The following is a 19,453-nucleotide window of genomic DNA, read 5'->3' on the forward strand; positions in this document are numbered from 1 at the left end:
CCCCCACAACCCAAAATGATGTGCAGGGTAGGGGATTGGCCACACTAAATTGCCCCTTAATTGGAAAAAATGAATTGGATACTCTAAATTTAAAAAAAAAATTATTGTAAAAAAAAACAAAGAGTTGGTGTCAAATGTTATGAGGTTTTTAGGGATCTCGCCTGCTGGCTGCAGAACTGGCAAGAGTCAAACATTGCATCTATTGGGAAGACCCGCCAAATCATAAGCTGTTCAGGTAGTGACAATGCCAGTGCTGGGCCTTGCCTAGAATCAAGACACTGTGGCAGAGGTCATCTCTGTTGAGAGCTGCCGATCAGTCAGAGGCTGGCAGTTTTTGTGCTCAGTAGCGCCACCTGGAGGCTCTGGATGCTGTCAGAGGGGCGGGTACCAGAGTCCCAGGGTCACAGAGTGACCAAAGCCACAAGTAAGTAATGTGCGTGTGTGGGGTGGGGGGAGAGGGGGGGCAGGAGGGGGAGGGGTCCGAGGGTGGGCATTGCAGCGAGAGTGGTGCAGAGGGATTGGCAGCAAGAGCAGGGGATGGCTCTTAGCAGTGTCCAATGTCCAGTCTCACAATCGGGCATTGTGCTTTTGATTCAGGGGGAATCTCTCTTGCCATTTTACCACCCTGCATGGAAATAGGCCTGCCTGTAGCTGGGTCAATACCAAAGGTGGTGGGATGAGGTGATTAATTGGCCACTTAAGGGCTTTAATTGGCAGTGGTGTGGGTAGGTCAACATGACTCACACAAATGTTTTACGTTTTCTAAGGTCGCGAGAAAGAGATGAAGATTTTCCATAAGGCACTAAAAAGATTTAGTTCAGTAAAGACCCGTCGTGCTGCCGACTGTTACCAGGTTATTATGTACGAGGGGACAGTTGGGTATGGGAAAAGCCGACTACTGGCTGAAATTATTCGCACATCACAATCAGAAGGAATGAGGTTTGCATTCAATTACAATTTTTCATTACATCTAGTCCTATTTGTATTAAATCTGAAATAGAAGGCAGCACGGTGGCGCAGTGGTTAGCACTGCTGTTTCATGGCGCCGAGATCCCATGATCGATCCCGACTCTGGGTCACTATCCGTGTGGAGTTTGCACATTCTCCCTGTGTTTGCGTGGGTTTCGCCCTCACAACCCAAAGATGTGCAGGTTAGGTGGATTGGCCACACTAATTTGCCCCTTAATTGGAAAAAATGAATTGGGCACTCTTAATTTATTTTTTTAAAAATATGAAATGGATGGTTTATTCACATCAACTAAAGAACATTCCATAAGTTGGAGGACAGGGAGGAAAGTAAAGTTCTGGCCACAATTAGACCAGCCATGGTCTTATTAAATGATGGAGCATGGTCTAGGTGCTGAATGGCCCACTCCTGCTCTTATTTTTAGTTAGGGCATCATGATCGGCACGGACTTGGAGGGCTGGAGGGCCTGTTCCTGTGCTGTACTTTTCTTTGTTCTTAGTCCTTTGTATTTCTAATGACCTTAAATTCTTACATGTGGCCAAGCTGTTTTCAAAACAAAATTAGACTCAGCTCTCCATTTCTGTCTGTTTCAGACAGGCAATTGGCCAGCTGAGAGACAAGAGTAAAAACTTTTCGGGCCTCAAATTGGTGATGGGGGACAGCTGTAAGTTGATGTTGCTCCAACATCAACCCACCCACATTTTGCACCTAATTAAAATCCCCCTCTTGGATTCTGTAAATAAGGAAATATATATATCCTGTGTACATCAAAAAATGTGAGTGTACCTTAAATAATCAATTTTTCATTTTATCTCTGATGCAGGGTCTTACCATTTGAATTGGGGAAAATGGATATCACAGAGCCCTATTATACTATTCAAACGATGTTGGCCCTGCTCCTTCAGGTGAACCACTGTAAAAGTTACGCAGAACGGGAAAGAGTTTTACTTACCAAGATAATAAAGCCCGAGCTGATGGACGATTTGTGCCTTTTAAATGACCTTCTTTTTGTAAAGGTACTGAAGCGACCAATCTCTAATTTGTAATGATTAACGAAATGTGCTTCTAAATATGTTGCCCTTGTAGTTGGGTTCTCAGAAGGTCTGTGTGCTGTGTCCGTTCATTTGCTCAACTAAAACTAGCCCCGTCAGCTGAATACAGAACTACAGAGCCACATTTTCATCAGACCACCGTTTTGCCATCAGAATTGAAGAACTGACTTAAGAAATATGAGCATGAACAGCTAGCAAATAGATACCACTTTTTAAACCTGCAGTTTTGTTGGGATAATGTTGGTTACAGAACTTATCTGTTAGAGATGTCTTTGTAGTCTTCTGTACATTAACAGCAAGTCTTTATTAGCTACTCGTAATCATATAGGGCGCGATTCAGTGGCCTCGTTGCACTCGAGCGAGATGCAACCAGCCCGCTCCCATAGGCGAAATCGGTATCCCACTGTAGCGTGGCGAGAAACCAATAATCACCAATTAAGCCCTATTTCCATATAATTAACGAGAGCGACCCCATATCCAGTGGCCTCCCGTAATCTAGCGGCCTCCCTCTGGCCGTGTGGCTGAAGGCAATTGTTACGAGGGAATTGGCAATTGTAGTTAAGTGAGCACTACACAGATCCCAAGTGGATTGCCATGGGTGGGTGTACTATGCAGCATGTGGGAGTTATTGCCTAGCTTCACAATCAGACCGTGATGCCTGGACACTTTGTGAGGCAACACCACACACGCAGCAGCCAAGATCCGACCGTCCAGGGGATGGGCCCCAGTTTAGGGGACATGTCTGCGGCCAGATGTTGTGTAAGTGTATCTGGGAGGGGGGTGATGATAACGCGCAGAGAGCTGAGCGCTGGTGCTCCTCAATCTATGCCATAATCTGACCCCTGCCTGCCTGCTGAGTGCATGCTCACACCCATCACCCGTACGCTGTGTGCCTGATAGTGGGGGCATTTTCCCGCCTGGAAGATGCGGCAAGAGTTTGGAGGTCGGCCCGCATTGCGGAAGAAAGTGACAACCCCCCCCCCCCCCGCCCCAGTGCTCTCTCAGTGATCCTTGATATGCTTAACCTTCCTTGGAGGGCCCCGGCGATCTTGGAGCAGCACATGCACAGCAGTGCCACCCTGTCCCAGTGCTGACTGCGAGACTTGGTGTTGTCACAGGGGTGGAACTCAGGAGAGTTGGTGACCATCATCGACACTCCATAGGACGGGCACCCAGCAACTCCCAGTCGGTGCCCATTAGGCCCTGGGGTTCAACTCAGGATGGAGAGGCAGCTGGATTGAGACCTGGCTGCCTCCAGGTCATCTGGCTCTGCCTACCTGGCAGCTCCTCAATGTCTGCACCATGGTGTTGATTCCCTCGGCGATGCTCCTCATTGACTGGGACATGCTCTGCAGTGCCTCAGCAATGTCCACCTGTGACGGGGACAAGCGAGGGGAATAATACACTGCTACAATTCTTTCTCAGGCTATGGAAGAAGAAATGGTTAATTGTTTTTGACCTAAAGAGTGGAAGAAAAATAAGCGAGGCAGCCTAGTCCTGATTTCTGGAAAGTGCAATTGGTATTGAGTTGCAAGATGTGGGTATTGTTGGCCAGGTCCGCACTTACTGTCTTTCCCCAGTTACTGTGAAAAGATAGTGGGGAACTTTTTTGTCACCTGTCTTGTGACATTATCATAAATGTACGAACTGCAAGGGTTAATGAAATGTCTAATCAACCACTAGGGGAGCTAGATGCACAACTATATAAGACATTGATGCTAACCATAATGGTGAGAGATTGAGGAGAAAGCTAGAGTACAGACTGAATGTTTCAGAATGATTTTTTTATCCTGTCATTTATGTTTATATGTCATTAACGTTCAGCAGGATTTGATCATCAGGCATTTGCACCACACAACCTGACCACCATTGCTCTGCTGTGGTTTCCTGATCAGATGATCAGAATGACACATGTGTGTGAAAGATTTAAGTGGGGGAAATTTGTGCTGAGTCTGCCTCACTCTGTGCTCCAATGGCATTTACGGGGAAGGCTGAAATGGATGGCCTCCAGTATCTGTCATGTTGAAGACCTGCACTTTCCACAAAGCGTTGCTACCATTACTTCCAAGTGGAAGAAATTAACATACCTATTATATCTGCCTAATTTGCCACAGCAGTCCTCATGCACTGAGGAGATGGGAGGCTTTACCCTTCGCTCAACATTACGTCCCGGCAGCCAAGGTGTAGAGGACTGGGATAATTAGACTAGTGGAAGTGCCGTTCACATGGTCTGCTTTGTTATGGGTGATGTTGATTTTCCTGGTGTGCGATTGCAGCTGCATCCACCCAGAGAGTGTCCCACTGGACCCCAGAGTTATGCGTTGTTAATGGTTCAGCATCGCTGAGTAGATAACTAATGAATAAGTGTCATTGCTAGCAGTGTTAAAGACACCCTCCATCACTTTGATGATAAGTGGAAATAGGCTGGAAGGTTGTGTGGTGAATGTATTCACCTAAGTATGAACTGTCTGTATAGTGCTGTGACCTATGACCTGGAAATGATAATACGGTCTACTTCCAGGTACTGTACTGGAATCCCGGTGGGCTCCACCTCTGGCGCCGCCCTCACCGGGGCATATATAGACCGGCCACCTGCGGGTGGCACACATTTGTACAACAGATACTGGCAGGTGGGTTCATGGATAATAAAACCCAGAATTCACTCGCTCTCACGGTCTCACAGTGAATTAACGGTATAACAGGGTGTTAAAATGCCTAAACAAAAACAGAAAATGCTTGAAAATCATGCTGTCAGACTCGCTCAGATTTTCCATCATTTTCAGATTTTGTATCAGATTCCAGCATCCATATTAATTGGCTTTTAACCTAGTTGTAATTGTTTAGCTATTTGTGACGATGGTATAGCTGGCTTTTGTTCCACAATACCAGTGTTGTAGCTGCTATGTGTTACACCCTCATGGGGGATTTATAAACAAAAATAACGTTTCTGAATAACCCTCAGTGACCTCAGGCGAGTGCCGTTTGGTACTAGTCCCCACAAATGGGAACAAGACGGAACGGCACTTGTGGGGGGCCCCAAGGGGATCGGAGGCCACCAGCTGCATGCCCTTTGGGCAGGGTGGTGCCCTGGCACTGCTGGTGCCACCTGGGTACCCTGGCAGTGCCAGCCTGGCACCTTGGCTTGCCAGCCTGGGTGCCATCCTGACACTGCCAAGGTGCCCAGGTGGCACTGCCAGTTGGCATGTTGCGTTCGGGCTGTGGGGTCGGGGTTTTTTTTGGGGGCCTCAGAGATCGGGATGTCATTTAAAAATGGTGTGTCGATCTCTCGCTACAACGGGGAGTTCCGGCGAGCAAAGCTCCCCGTTGCAAAAACGGGGCTATGTGCGGCCTCAGCCACCCGTTTCCCGTTGAGGCTCCTAGTTAAAAAAAAACGGCGGCCGGTAGCACAGTGGTTAGCACTGTTACTTCACATCACCAGGGACCTGGGTTCTATTTCTGGCTTGAGTCACTGTCTGTGTGGAGCCTGCACGTTCTCCCTTTGTCTGCGTGGGTTTCCTCCGGGTGCTCCGGTTTCCTCCCACAGTCCAAAGATGTGCAGTTTCGGTGGATTGGCCATTCTAAATTGCGCTTAGTGTCCAAAAAGGTTAGGTGGGGATACAGGATAGAGTGGACGTGTGGTCCTAATTGGGGTGCTCTTTCCAAGGGCCGGTGCAGACTTGATGGGCTGAATGTCCTCCTTGATTCTATGATTCTGTGAGATTTGTTTGGAATCACTAGCTTTCAGAACACAGCTCCTTCATCAGATGAGTCACCCGATGAAGGAGCTGCGCTCCAAAAGCTAGCAATTCCAAACAAACCTGTTGGACATTAACCTGGTGTTGTAAGACTTCTTACTGTGCACAACTAGATGTGAGAGATCTACCAAGCTTTGATGTGATCCATTGAGCTCAAGGAGATTACAGAGATAGGGCTAGTTGAGGTTGTAGAGGGATTTGAGAGCAAGGACAAGAAATCTGAAATCAAAATATTTCTGGGCTGGGACTTACTGTAGGTCAAGTGAGCACAAGTATTATGGGTTAACAGAACTTGGTGCAAGTTACAATATGGGCTGTAGATTTTTCAATTGAGTGCAATTTAAAGAGGGTAAAATATGAAAGGCTGGCCAAAAGAACATTAGGATAAGCTTATCTAGAGGTAGAAAAGGTATGGATAAGGGTTTTCAGCAGCTGATAAACTGATGGACGGTTAGAGGTGGAAATCTTTTGGCAGTGAATGGCATTGGTGATGGGGCGGATATGTCGTCAGAAACTCATCTCAGTCAAATAGTGTGACAAAATTGTGAATGGTCTGCTTCAGCCTCAGAGAGTGATCAGGCAGAAGGGTGACGGTGATGGAGTTGGGTAGAGAACTGAAAAATGGATATTTAACTCGAGGAAATTTTTGCGAATCGAGAACTGGTCGTGTTGGATAAGCCATGTGATTGATAAAAGATCAGAGTTACACATAGGCTAGATTGGGTAAAGGCAGAAGGAAACTCTCTCTAAAGGATGTCAGTGAACGAGTTGACAACTTCATGGTCATTTTTATTGATGAAAGCTTTTTAAATCTCAAGAGGTTTTTAAAAATGATTAACCCGTGTCTCTGAATTATCAGTCCATTAACATAATCACTGCTCTAACACACACGTAAGGACAAAATTAAAATCACCATAACTGCAATGCCTTCCATTGTCAAATAGCCATCCTGCAATGAGTTTCTAGATTCACACACATGGAATGGGACTTTGGACAAGGTACGAGAAGCACTTTGGAATTGTACCCCAGAAAGAAACAAGTGCCTAGAGGAGGGAGCCAATTGGGAGATTTTTTAAAAAGCGTCCACAACGTATAAATTTTGTTTTTCAGTTTCCAATTTCAGAAAAGGTCTCGCTCATGGACAGTAGAACCAAACACAGGACATTTAGAAATTACGTGATTGCAATAATCAAGCAGGTAACAATTCTTGATTAACTTTCTGTGACTGTTGTAAATAGGGTATAATTTTTTTTAAATGATTCATCTTGAGCCAAATAAACATGCACAGTAAGCATTTCATTCCCTATTTGTGTATCTCGCTGAGCATTTCATTCCCTATTTGTGTATCTGGAGGAAAGGAGATTTTATTTTGCTGTTTATCTTTGCTATCACTGCATGGTTAGAATCAGACTCCTCACTATTTATTTATGTTTTCAAATAGTTTTTAGGCAGAATTAATTAAAGAGTGATTAAAATAAGGTTTAACTGAAAATGTGTAAGAATTATTGTCAGTTTAATACAATATCAGCAGAAATCAATGCAAAACTGCATCAAGTCAATGTTGACAAATTACAGCACAATGTATAGAAATCCTACAGATAGTTTTTCTGCAACAATTTCTATCTATAGTGAATCTCCATGAAATTAATGTCTTCAATGGGCTTAAAATTAATTTCTCAAATATTAAACACACTGAATTGACTTACATGCTATGTAACTGGTCTAGTGTAATTGATATTTAAAATTTATAATGTAGTTTGAATGGGCTGATCTAGTCTTAAATGTTTACTGTAGTGTGCGCTTGACATGAACATATTTGAATTAGAGCAGGGATAAACAATTTGACCCCTCGAACCTGCTCTTCCATTTGATGAAACATGATTGTTTCTGAACATGTTCATTCTTGGGATGGGGGTTTTGCTGGCAAGGGCAGTGTGTGGCAAGGGCAGTGTGTGGCAGCGTGTCTGCCAACTCTGCCCCCTGTAGGCGCATCATCAGCTTTGTGCTATCCGTGGGGGCAGCCATTTCCAGCCCACACAGCACGTGCGACTCACGGGGGCCGCCATCTTGGCCATCCTCCCCCACGCGGCCGGCCACATGCGATCCATGGAAGCCGCCATCTTGGACGCCATCTTCCTCACCGCCCGACACACTCGACCAACGGGTGCCGCCATCTTTGCCACCATCTGCTACGCCGCTCAACACGTGCAACCAACCAACGCTGGCTACCCGCAACTCAGCGCGGTCACTGTGGACCAGTCGCAACCCAAACACCTCCGGAGCTCCATGATGACCCTCTGGGTAAACGGACACAAAACACCTTGCCTCTTCGACTCCGGGAGCACAGAGAACTTCATTCATCTGGACATGGTAAGATGCTGCTCGCTCCCAATTTTCCCGGCGCACCAAACTATCTCCCTCGCCTCTGGGTCACCCACGGTGCAAATCCGAGGGTGCACTACCGTAACCCTAGCAATACAGGGTGCCGAGTAAGCCAATTTTATATTATACGTACTCCCAGACCTCTGGGACTAGATTTCCAATGCAACCTCAGGAGCATAACCATGAAATTCGGGGGGGGCCTACCCCCACTCACCATATGTAGCCTCGCGACCCTAAAGGTCGACCCTCCCCCACTCTTCGCAAACCTCACCGCCGACTGCAAACCAGTCACCACCAGAAGCAGGCAGTATAGCATACAGGACAGGAATTTTATCAGGTGAGAGGTCCAGCGGCTCTTGCGGGAGGGAGTCATCGAGGCCAGCAATAGCCCCTGGAGAGCTCAGGTGGTGGTCATCAAGACCAGGGAAAAGAACCGGATGGTTGTAGATTACAGCCAAACCATAAACCGGTACACGCAACTCGATGCGTACCACATTCCCCGGATTGCAGACATGGTTAACCAGATCGCACACTACTGGGTGTTCTCCACGGTGGATCTGAAGTCTGCATACCACCAGCTCCCAATCCGCCCGGAGGACCTCCACTGCACAGCTTTTGAGGCAGACGGCCGCCTTTTCCACTTCCTCCGGGTCTCCTTTGGCGTCACGAACAGGGTCTCGGTGTTCCAAAGAACAATGGACCGAATAGTGGACCAGTACGGGCTGCGGGCCACATTTCCATACTTGGACAATGTCACCATCTGTGGCCATGATCAGCAGGGCCACGATGCCAACCTCCACAGATTTCTACAAACCAGCCAAACCCTTAACCTCACTTACAACAAGGAGGAATGCGTTTTCCGCACAACCAGACTAGCCATCCTCGGCTACGTCGTGAAAAACGGGGTTCTAGGACCCGACCCCGATCATATGCACCCCCTCCTGCAACTCCCCCTCCCCCACTGCCCCAAGGCCCTGAAAAAGTGCTTCGGGTTCTTTTCATATTATGCCCAATGGGTCCCCAACTATGTGGACAAAGCCTGCCCACTAATCAAGGCCACCATCTTCCCACTGGCGACTGAGGCCCGCCAGGCCTTCAGCTGCATCAAGGTGGACATTGCCAAAGCCGCGATGCGTGCATTGGACGAGTCCGTCCCCTTCCAGGTGGAGAGCGACGCATCAGAGGTCGCTCTTGCCGCTACCCTCAATCAAGCAGGCAGACCGGTTGCGTTTTTTTCACACACGCTCACCACCTCCGAAATTCGGCACTCCTCAGTCAAAAAGGAGGCCCAAGCCATCGTGAAAGCCATATGGCACTGGAGGCACTACCTCGCTTGTAGGAAGTTTACCCTCGTCACCGACCAACAATCTTCATGTTTGATAATACGCAGCGGGGCAAAATCAAGAACGATAAGATCTTGAGGTGGAGGATCAAACTCTCCACCTATAATTACGATATAGTATATCGTCCTGGGAAGCTCAACGAACCCCCAGATGCCCTGTCCCACGGCACATACGCCAGCACGCAAGATGACCGACTACGTGCTATCCACGATCACCTCTGCCACCCGGAGGTCACCCGGCTTACCCACTACATCAAGGCCCTGGTTGTAGATGTTTCAATAAGATTAGGGAGGGTGGTAAAAGAGGTGGGGGGGTGGCATTGTTAATTAGAGATAGTATAACAGCTGCAGAAAGGCAGTTTGAGGAGTATCAGCCTACTGAGGTAGTATGGGTTGAAGTCAGAAATAGGAAAGGAGCAGTCACCTTGTTAGGAGTTTTCTATAGGCCCCCCAATAGTAGCAGAGATGTGGAGGAACAGATTGGGAAACAGATTTTGGAAAGGTGCAGAAGTCACAGGGTAGTAGTCATGGGTGACTTTAACTTCCCAAACATTGAGTGGAAACTCTTTAGATCAAATAGTTTGGATGGGGTGGTGTTTGTGCAGTGTGTCCAGGAAGCTTTTCTAACACAGTATGTAGATTGTCCGACCAGAGGAGGGGCAATATTGGATTTAGTACTTGGTAATGAACCAGGGCAAGTGATAGATTTGTTAGTGGGGGAGCAATTTGGAGATAGTGACCACAATTCTGTGACTTTCACTTTAGTAATGGAGAGGGATAGGTGCGTGCAACAGGGCAAGGTTTACAATTGGGGGAAGGGTAAATACGATGTTGTCAGACAAGAATTGAAGTGCATAAGTTGGGAACATAGGCTATCAGGGAAGGGCATAAGTGAAATGTTGAACTTGTTCAAGGAACAGGTACTACGTGTCCTTGATATGTATGTCCCTGTCAGGCAGGGAAGAGATGGTCGAGTGAGGGAACCATGGTTGACAAGAGAGGTTGAATGTCTTGTTAAGAGGAAAAAGGAGACTTATATAAAGCTGAGGAAACAAGGTTCAGACAGGGCGTTGGAGGGATACAAGATAGCCAGGAGGGAACTGAAGAAAGGGATTAGGAGAGTTAAGAGAGGGCATGAACAATCTTTGGCGGGTAGGATCAAGGAAAACCCCAAGTACTTTTACACATATGTGAGAAATATGAGAATGTCTAGTGCGAGGGTAGGTCCGATCAAGGACATTAGTGGGAGATTGTGTATTGAGTCTGAAGAGATAGGAGAGGTCTTGAATGAGTACTTTTCCTCTGTATTTACAAATGAGAGGGGCCATATTGTTGGAGAGGACAGTGTGAAACAGACTGGTAAGCTCGAGGAAATACTTGTGAGGAAGGAAGATGTGTTGGGCATTTTGAAAAACTTGAGGATAGACAAGTCCCCCGGGCCTGACGGGATATATCCAAGGATTCTATGGGAAGCAAGAGATGAAATTGCAGAGCCGTTGGCAATGATCGTTTCGTCCTCACTGTCAACAGGGGTGGTACCAGGGGATTGGAGAGTGGCGAATGTCGTGCCCCTGTTCAAAAAAGAGACTAGGGATAACTTTGGGAATTACAGGCCAGTTAGTCTTACTTTGGTTCTAGGCAAAGTCATGGAAAGGGTACTGAAGGATAGGATTTCTGAGCATCTGGAAAGTCACTGCTTGATTAGGGATAGTCAGCACGGATTTATGAGGGGTAGGTCTTGCCTTACAAGTCTTATTGAATTCTTTGAGGAGGTGACCAAGCATGTGGATGAAGTTAAAGCAGTGGATGTAGTGTACATGGATTTTAGTGAGGCATTTGATAAGGTCCACCATGGTGGGCTTCTGCAGAAAGTAAGAAGGCATGGGATATTGGGAAATATGGCCAGTTGGATAACGAACTGGCTAACCGATAGAAGTCAGAGAGTGGTCGCGGATGGCAAATATTCAGCATGGATCCCAGTTACCAGTGGCGTACCGCAGGGATCAGTTCTGGGTCCTCTGCTGTTTATGATTTTCATTAATGACTTGGATGAGGGAGTTGAAGGGTGGGTCAGTAAATTTGCAGACGATACGAAGATTGGTGGCGTTGTGGATAGTGAGGAGGGCTGTTGTCAGCTGCAAAGAGACATAGATAGGATGCAGAGCTGGGCTGAGAAGTGGCAGATGGAGTTTAACCCTGAAAAGTGTGAGGTTGTCCATTTTGGAAGGATAAATATGAATGTGGAATACAGGGTTAACGGTAGAGTTCTTGGCAATGTGGAGGAGCAAAGAGACCTTGGGGTCTATGTTCATACATCTTTGAAAGTTGCCACTCAAGTGGATAGAGCTGTGAAGAAGGCCTATGGTGTGCTTGCGATCATTAACAGAGGGATTGAATTTAAGAGCCGTGAGGTGATGATGCAGCTGTACAAAACTTTGGTAAGGCCACATTTGGACTACTGTGGACAGTTCTGGTCGCCTCAGTTTAGGAAGGATGTGGAAGCTTTAGAAAAGGTGCAAAGGAGATTTACCAGGATGTTGCCTGGAATGGAGAGTAGTTCTTATGACGAAAGGTTGAGGGTGCTAGGCCTTTTCTCATTAGAACGGAGAAGGATGAGGGGCAACTTGATAGAGGTTTATAAGATGATCAGGGGAATAGATAGAGTAGACAGTCAGAGACTTTTTCCCCGGGTGGAACAAACTATTACAAGGGGACATAAATTTAAGTTGAATGGTGGAAGATATAAGGGGGATGTCAGAGGTAGGTTCTTTACCCAGAGAGTAGTGGGGGCATGGAATGCACTGCCTGTGAAAGTAGTTGAGTCGGAAACATTAAGGACCTTCAAGCAGCTATTGGATAGGTACATGGATTACGGTCAAATGATGTAGTGTAGATTTATTTGTTCTTAAGGGCAGCACTGTGGATAGCACAATTGCTTCACAGCTCCAAGGTCCCAGGTTCGATTCCAACTTGGGTCACTGTCTGTGCCGGGTCTGCACATCCTCCACGTGTCTGCGTGGGTTTCCTCCGGGTGCTCCGGTTTCCTCCCACAGTCCAAAGATGTGCAGGTTAGGTGGATTGGCCATGATAAATTGCCCTTAGTGTCCAAAATTGCCCTTAGTGTTGGGTGGAGGTGTTGACTTTGGGTAGGGTGCTCTTTCCAAGAGCCGGTGCAGACTCAATGGGCCGAATGGCCTCCTTCTGCACTGTAAATTCAATGATAATCTATGATTAATCTAGGACAAAGGTTCGGCACAACATCGTGGGCCGAAGGGCCTGTTCTGTGCTGTATTTTTCTATGTTCTATGTTCCATGAAACGAGCAGGTGGAGAGGGAGAACGCGACGGTCTGGATGACCATCCTACTGACCCTACGGTCTAGGAATCTCCCAGGTTCCCACTGGCAGGAGGTCCTCCCTGATATGCTCCACTCTATTATGTCCCTACTTTGCATGGCCACAAACGAGACCCCTCATGACCGCCTATTTGTTTTCCTCAGAAGATCCACCTCAGGGGCCTCACTTCCATCCTGGCTGAAGACACCGGGGCCCACCCTACTCAGAAAACACGTCAGGAGCCATACGTCCTACCCCCTGGTGGAGAGGGTCCAGCTCCTACACTCCAACCCCCAGTACGCATAATCGAACACCCCGATGGCCGACAGGATACGGTCTCCCTCCGGGACCTGGCACCCGCCGGTTCCACCACCACCACCACTGCCACTCCACCCTATCCCGCCCAACCTACCATGACCAGCGCCCCCACCCCTATATGGCTCCCGCACCCCCTCCCGCCCGCTATCCCCCCTTCACCGATTCACAGGAATGAAGCTCCCGGAGTCCAAGTCTGTACCCACACCGGCGCCCTCACTACCGATGCCAGCACGGATGAGTTCGACACCCGGGCCAACAACAACGCCAGAGCTTCGGCGATCACAGCGCACAATCCGTGCGCCGGACCGGTGGAACTTATGAACCCGTCACCCCCGTCGGACTTCATTTTTTAACAGGGGGTGAATGTGATGAATGTATTATATTAATAATCCACCATTTGCATCTGTGCTATGCTGTTGCCCTTGTGGGCTCCACCTATGGGCCAATGTATGGCATTATCCATAAGGTAACATGTTGGGGCCTGTATGGCCTCCGCCCATGGCTCCTCCCCTTGAAGGGAGGTATAAAGAGCAATCAACCTGTAGGCGGCCCTCAGTGTTAGATCAGTTGCAGGCAGGCAGTGTTCTAGTTGATTAAAGCCACAGTTTATTTCTACTCTTGTCTCGAGTGAATTGATGGGTGCATCAGTTCCCAAAATCTTTATGCAAAGGATTCACCTAAGTTTCCAAAAATGGTTAATGGTGACATATTTGCAAATACTCTTTCTTTAATTCTGTGGGAAAATGTGCATAATGTACAATTATATACATAATTGATAAAAAGCACATTAAAGTGTTCCAATGCTGAGTAGATAAACATTAGGCAGGATATTCCTCCCCTTCGCAGCATCTTCTGCAGTGGTGGAGGTGATCTTCAAACCCCTTGCTGCCGCGAAACCCATGGTGACGGTGTGTCGTTGGCGGGACCGTGACATTCCACCAGTGTGAATGGCCAGAAAATCCTGCCCATGGGAGTTATACATACTGGCAAAACCCTAGGTCCAGAAATGTACACTTCCCTTGGCACCATACTCATCATGTGCCTGCTCTGGCTTGTCCCTTTGAGTATTAGTCCTGGGGCAGTGGACGCGTTAGCTACGTAAGGACATCCTTCTCTGACAGCTGGGATTTTTACCTTCAGCGAGGGAAGCAGGCACAAAGTTTCCTCGCATAATCGAGCTGGTCGGGAGGAGTATGTGCCTTTGCCTGGCACTTTGTGCCCATCAGAGGTCTCTCTCCGAGATATTCACCCTGCCCATCTCCACTCCCCCCGCCACCCCTCCACCCCAAATCGTAGATTTCAGCCCTCTACCTGCCTCACCGGGGCCAGCCAGCCTGGCCCCTGCAAGATCCGCCAAGCACGGATAGGCTTACAACCTTTATGCTGGGCGGGGCGGAGATTTTGCTCCTCATGTAAAATTCAGCCTTCGGAGTTAATTAAGGAGCGATAAGATGCCTTATGGACAATGTTACTCTGATAGAACATCAATTTAGTCTCAGATAAAGTTTATTCCTTTTAAATAAGTTAATGTCTGTATACTTCCTTATATTTTTACATATGCATCAGCTAAAGATAATATACATTCTTATTACTAATTGACTCATTTATTGGTATGCTACAGACTATTGCAACTGATACAGGTCTGCTAGTCATTGACCAGGTTCAATATATTGATACACCATCGTGGGAACTTATTTTGCAAATGCGTGCTAGCCTTCCTTTGTTCATGGTTATGGCACTGAGGCCATTCACTACAGAAAAACCACCATGTCAAGCTGCTATAATGGTCATGAGGAGCCAAAGGACTCTATACGTAAAGCTTCCAGGCTTGGATCCAACTATAATCCGTCCACTTGCCTGCCAAATCCTGGGGGTCATTAGTATTCCACGAGAACTGGAGACGTGAGTACAAAATTCAACCACGGTATATATGCTTCTTAATGTAAATATCAGGATTAAGCTATTCTCAATAACAAACAGCCTGATTATCTAGATTTCCAACATCAATTTGTTTGTCTTCTAGATTTAATGAAAGTTTATTTCATTTCTCTATGTTCTTTGCTGCCAATGAATTAATATTTGCTTGTCTGCGTGGGTTTCCTCCGGATGCTCCCTTTTCCTTCCATAGTCCAACAATGTGCAGACCATGATAACATTGTCCCTTAGTGTCCAAATGTTAGGTGGGGTTATAGGGTTACTGGAATAGGATGGGGGAGTGGGCCTATGAAGTGTGTTTCTTCAGAGGGCCGATGTGGACTCACTGGGCCGAATGGCCTCCTGCAACGTAGGGATTCTATGATTCGCAAGCTCACTGTTGTGAATTGAAAAAACAGATTACTCTCAGTTAATTTATTTTACTGAGTCTTACTGCCTCAAAACCTGAAAATGTGTGAGAATTTGATGTTACAGACAGGGTGTCGTGGCTCACTGAGTAACACCATAACCTCTGAGCCAGAGAATTATCGGTTCAAGTCCCATTCCAGGTTTTAAGCACAAAAATCAAATGTTGACAACCGTGCAGTTCTCAGTGAATGCTACATTGTCTGAAGTTCCATCTTCTGGATGGAATATAACAAGGCCTCCTTTGTCCTCTCAGGCGGATGTAGATTATCCGGGCACACTATTTTGAAGAAGAGCAAGGGAGCCATCCCCAAAGTTCTAGCCCATATTTAACCACTGAATCAACAATCCAACAAAACAGATTATTTGAACAAAATGAAATGAAATGAAAATCGCTTACTGTCACAAGTAGGCTTCAAATGAAGTTACTGTGAAATGCCCCTAGTCGCCACATTCCAGCGCCTGTTCGGGGAGGCTGGTACGGGAATTGAACCGTGCTGCTGGCCTGCCTTGGTCTGCTTTCAAAGCCAGCGATTTAGCCCTGTGCTAAACCAACCCCCTATTTGGTCATTATCATATTGAAATTTGCTGTTGCATTTCCTATATTATAACAGTGAATATGCTTCAAAAGGACTTAATTGGCAGCAAAGCACACTGACATGTCCTGTGGTCTGACAGGGCACTATATAAAAAAAGGTTTTGCTTTATAACATAATATTTCTAGAGAATCAGGGCACATGCGTCCAAAATGCTTCTGCCAGTATTCTACACCACATTAAGTCCTGTTTGTCCCGTGTGCTAGCACTTCTTGACTGACATTGGTTCTTGGTTCTCTAAGTGCTTGCTCAAATTTATAATTATTATCCTCATATTCTCTTCATGGCTTGGTTCCTTGTAACCTTTTCTAGTTCTGCAGTCATCTGAGAAATCTACATTCTTCCAATTATTATGAAACCTGCTGATGTTACTACTGGACATGTCAGACCCCAGAGTGAAAGCTGGCTTGGTAGTTCCAAAGGTTTTTTTTGAGAAACAATGGAGGGCAATTACTGATCACATTCACAGGAGTCTGCTGGTATATTTTAAACACAAAGAATAAAACATTTATTTTAAAAAGTGAACTATGTTACACTAGGCTAAAAGATTGGAAAGATTTCAATACAAGCACAGTAAATTATTCAAATCAGGCTATTCCTTCACCTCAACTATATCTTTATAAGTACAACCAAATGCTTAAATGTAACACCATTTATAATCTCTATCTTCTACTCCAAAATTCAGAGTAAGTATGCAATACATGTGAATTCACAGGCAAACTGTGGTCAGACACACCACACTCCAAAGTAAATGACAGGTGCAACCAAAGCAGATTCAACGGGGTTCTCAACAATTCCCTACTGTCATCCGATATTCTGGTCTTCCCTTCTTCAAATATGATTGATATACAACCATATTATGTGATACAATGAATTTTGCCTCAGATTTTCCACTTTAATACAGAAGAAAATGGGATTTTTCTTATTTTTCTCCTCTATGAATAGAAACCTGCCTTCAGCGGGTCCTTTATGTTTGAGATGAACATTGTCCAATTCTTGTTGGCAATCAACTTTCAAAATTTCTTCCTCACTCATTTCTTCCAAAACAGATTTCCTCTGTCCATTGTTTTGATCAACATCTACTGAACAAACTTCCATCGAGTGACGTTTCTTCTATTTACTCAAGTCACGTTCTGGTTAATCCAAGAGATGTTCTCTAGCCTTCAGAACACATTCATATTCTTCTTGTGGTTTCAAAAATGTAGCCTTTATTTTCACTTATTTCATAATTTTATCTAAGTATTTATTTATTCTCTCATTTTCCAATTCTTTTCCAAGTTTGGTAATCTCTTCATGCAGGTCAGCGACTACTCTAGTTATTTCAGTTGTCTTGTTTCAAGAGTCATTCGTAATACAAGGTTTAAATCTTTCCATGGACATGGAGTTCATTTCAGAAACTTTCTTCCATGGTTACCGACTGCTGTTTAGACTTCTTCAATTTAATCATTAGATCTCCAATCTGTTTTTTAAAATTTTCCCTGTCTGCTTTTAAATTCTGGACCTGCTCTCCCATACTTTACTTCTCATTCTTCTGCTTCTCCAAATCGCATTGGAGTTCAAGAATCTCGTTACTCTTGTCACAACAAAGTTTTAACAGTTCATTTGTGGTTTTTAATTCCACATTCAACCAACTGTCCCAGTTCACTAGCAGTTCCTTTTCCTGTTCAAGACGCTTTTCACGATACCTCCCAGAGACTTCTGATGCTTGAAGTTTATCCAATTTTAATTGAAAATAATTTCTTAAATTTACTTCTGCAAGTTTATGATTTAGACATTTCAAGGCCTTAGTCAAGTGTTCTACTTACCGTGATTGATACTCAATTGTTCTCATCAGTTCTCATTTTCCATCAGCAAACTCCTCTTTCCTACATGAATGTAGCTTTGTTATATTGATCATATTTTCCTCCAATTGCTCATTATCAGCAATAAACTTCTTATTTTTGTCCACAGTAATTTTTAGGGGTTTGTTAAAACAGTATGATCAAACAACTTCTGCAATACAGTTGTCAACATGTTACTGTCGCTGCTAGCCAAATCATTGCCTACTATACAATCTACCCCTTCAATAGGTGATAAAGGAATAATTCCCACTGGGACAGTTCCATTTACTTTGTACATTGACTGCACACAAAGTAACAGGTATATAAATTCCACTAATGCAACTTATTAATACATTTCCCTCATCGAACTAGCTTGAAAACAAACGGCATCATCAGCCACCACCAATGACTGATCTTCCCTGGTATCTCTCAAGACTTGAATTTGTTTACCTAGTTTGTTGGCGGAGTAAGGAAACACTTCTCCCTTCTCCAGAACCTCCAGTAGCTTGATTCTGTTCAGTAGTTGTTGAAGAATTCTCATATCCTCCTTCCAGGTAGATTCTGAGGGAACATGTTTCACCTGTGCCACTGCTATGGTTTTAATACCCATTTCCTTTCCTGGTACAACGTTTCCTGATGATTCCTTAAGCATTTCTAATAATTCTAATAGTTTTCCCATTTAATTTCCAGCAATTAGCTTTAGTATGTCCATTTTTATTATAATGGAAGCATATTATTTTCTTCACATCACTTTTAGATTCTAGTTTATCTCCTTTACCATTCTGGCGTACTTCTGTTTGTTCTCTGGAATTTGTATCTTTTCCATCCCCAGATTTTCTGTTCCTCCAATTTCCTTGTTGATTCTCTTATGACCATTTCATAAGTTCATAAGATATAGGAGCAGAATTAGGCCATTCGGCCCATCAGGTCTGCTCCGCAATTCTATCATGGCTGACTGGGTAAAGATGGCAGATTTCCTTCCCTAAAGGGCTTTAATGAACCAGGCCTGTTTTTACAACAATCAACAATGGTTTCATTGTCATCTTTAGACTTTTAATTCCAGATATTTTATTGAGTTTAAATGCCATGGTGGGATTCGAACCCTGGTCCCAAGATCATTATCCTGGGTCTCTGGATTACTAGTCCAGCGACAATAACACTATGCCACCGCCTCCCCTTCATGCAGCAGAATGAGTGGGCTCCTCGATCTACTTCCACTGCAGGTAGAGTATTCTCGCTATCACACAGCATGCCACAGTATGTCTCCCGATGGAGAAGATGAAGAGCTTCTCAGATGTCGGCACTGAATGTTTTCATGTATGAGATCCAGCGCAGGAGAGAGCTCCTGTACTAGCAGGATGGGGAAGGAAGGATGCCATCCCTCCTCATGTCCCCCACAACTGCAACAGGTGGTGCTCTTCTGCCTGACCTCGTGCCCTTCTCCCAAACTTCATGTACTTCAACAAATGTAGTTGAAACATCCAAACAGTACTTCAACCAAACTGCACAATTGAGATGTTGCTGCAGGTGATGGCATCTTTAGAATT

At 45.4% G+C, this 19,453-nt stretch overlaps 1 protein-coding gene across 1 annotated transcript in view; it reads left to right on the forward strand.

Annotated features, from left to right (window-relative positions):
* LOC140389787 (adenylate cyclase type 10-like) overlaps positions 1-19,453 on the forward strand; it is a 452,930-nt gene that overhangs the window by 180,699 nt on the left and 252,778 nt on the right. The window contains exons 13-16 of the mRNA XM_072474312.1: positions 768-939; positions 1,791-1,983; positions 6,885-6,971; positions 14,772-15,052. Coding sequence (XP_072330413.1) covers positions 768-939; positions 1,791-1,983; positions 6,885-6,971; positions 14,772-15,052 — 733 coding nt within the window. The remainder of the gene's footprint in view (positions 1-767; positions 940-1,790; positions 1,984-6,884; positions 6,972-14,771; positions 15,053-19,453) is intronic.

The sequence above is a fragment of the Scyliorhinus torazame genome, chromosome 2, assembly GCF_047496885.1.
Source record: "Scyliorhinus torazame isolate Kashiwa2021f chromosome 2, sScyTor2.1, whole genome shotgun sequence".
NCBI lineage: Eukaryota > Metazoa > Chordata > Chondrichthyes > Carcharhiniformes > Scyliorhinidae > Scyliorhinus > Scyliorhinus torazame.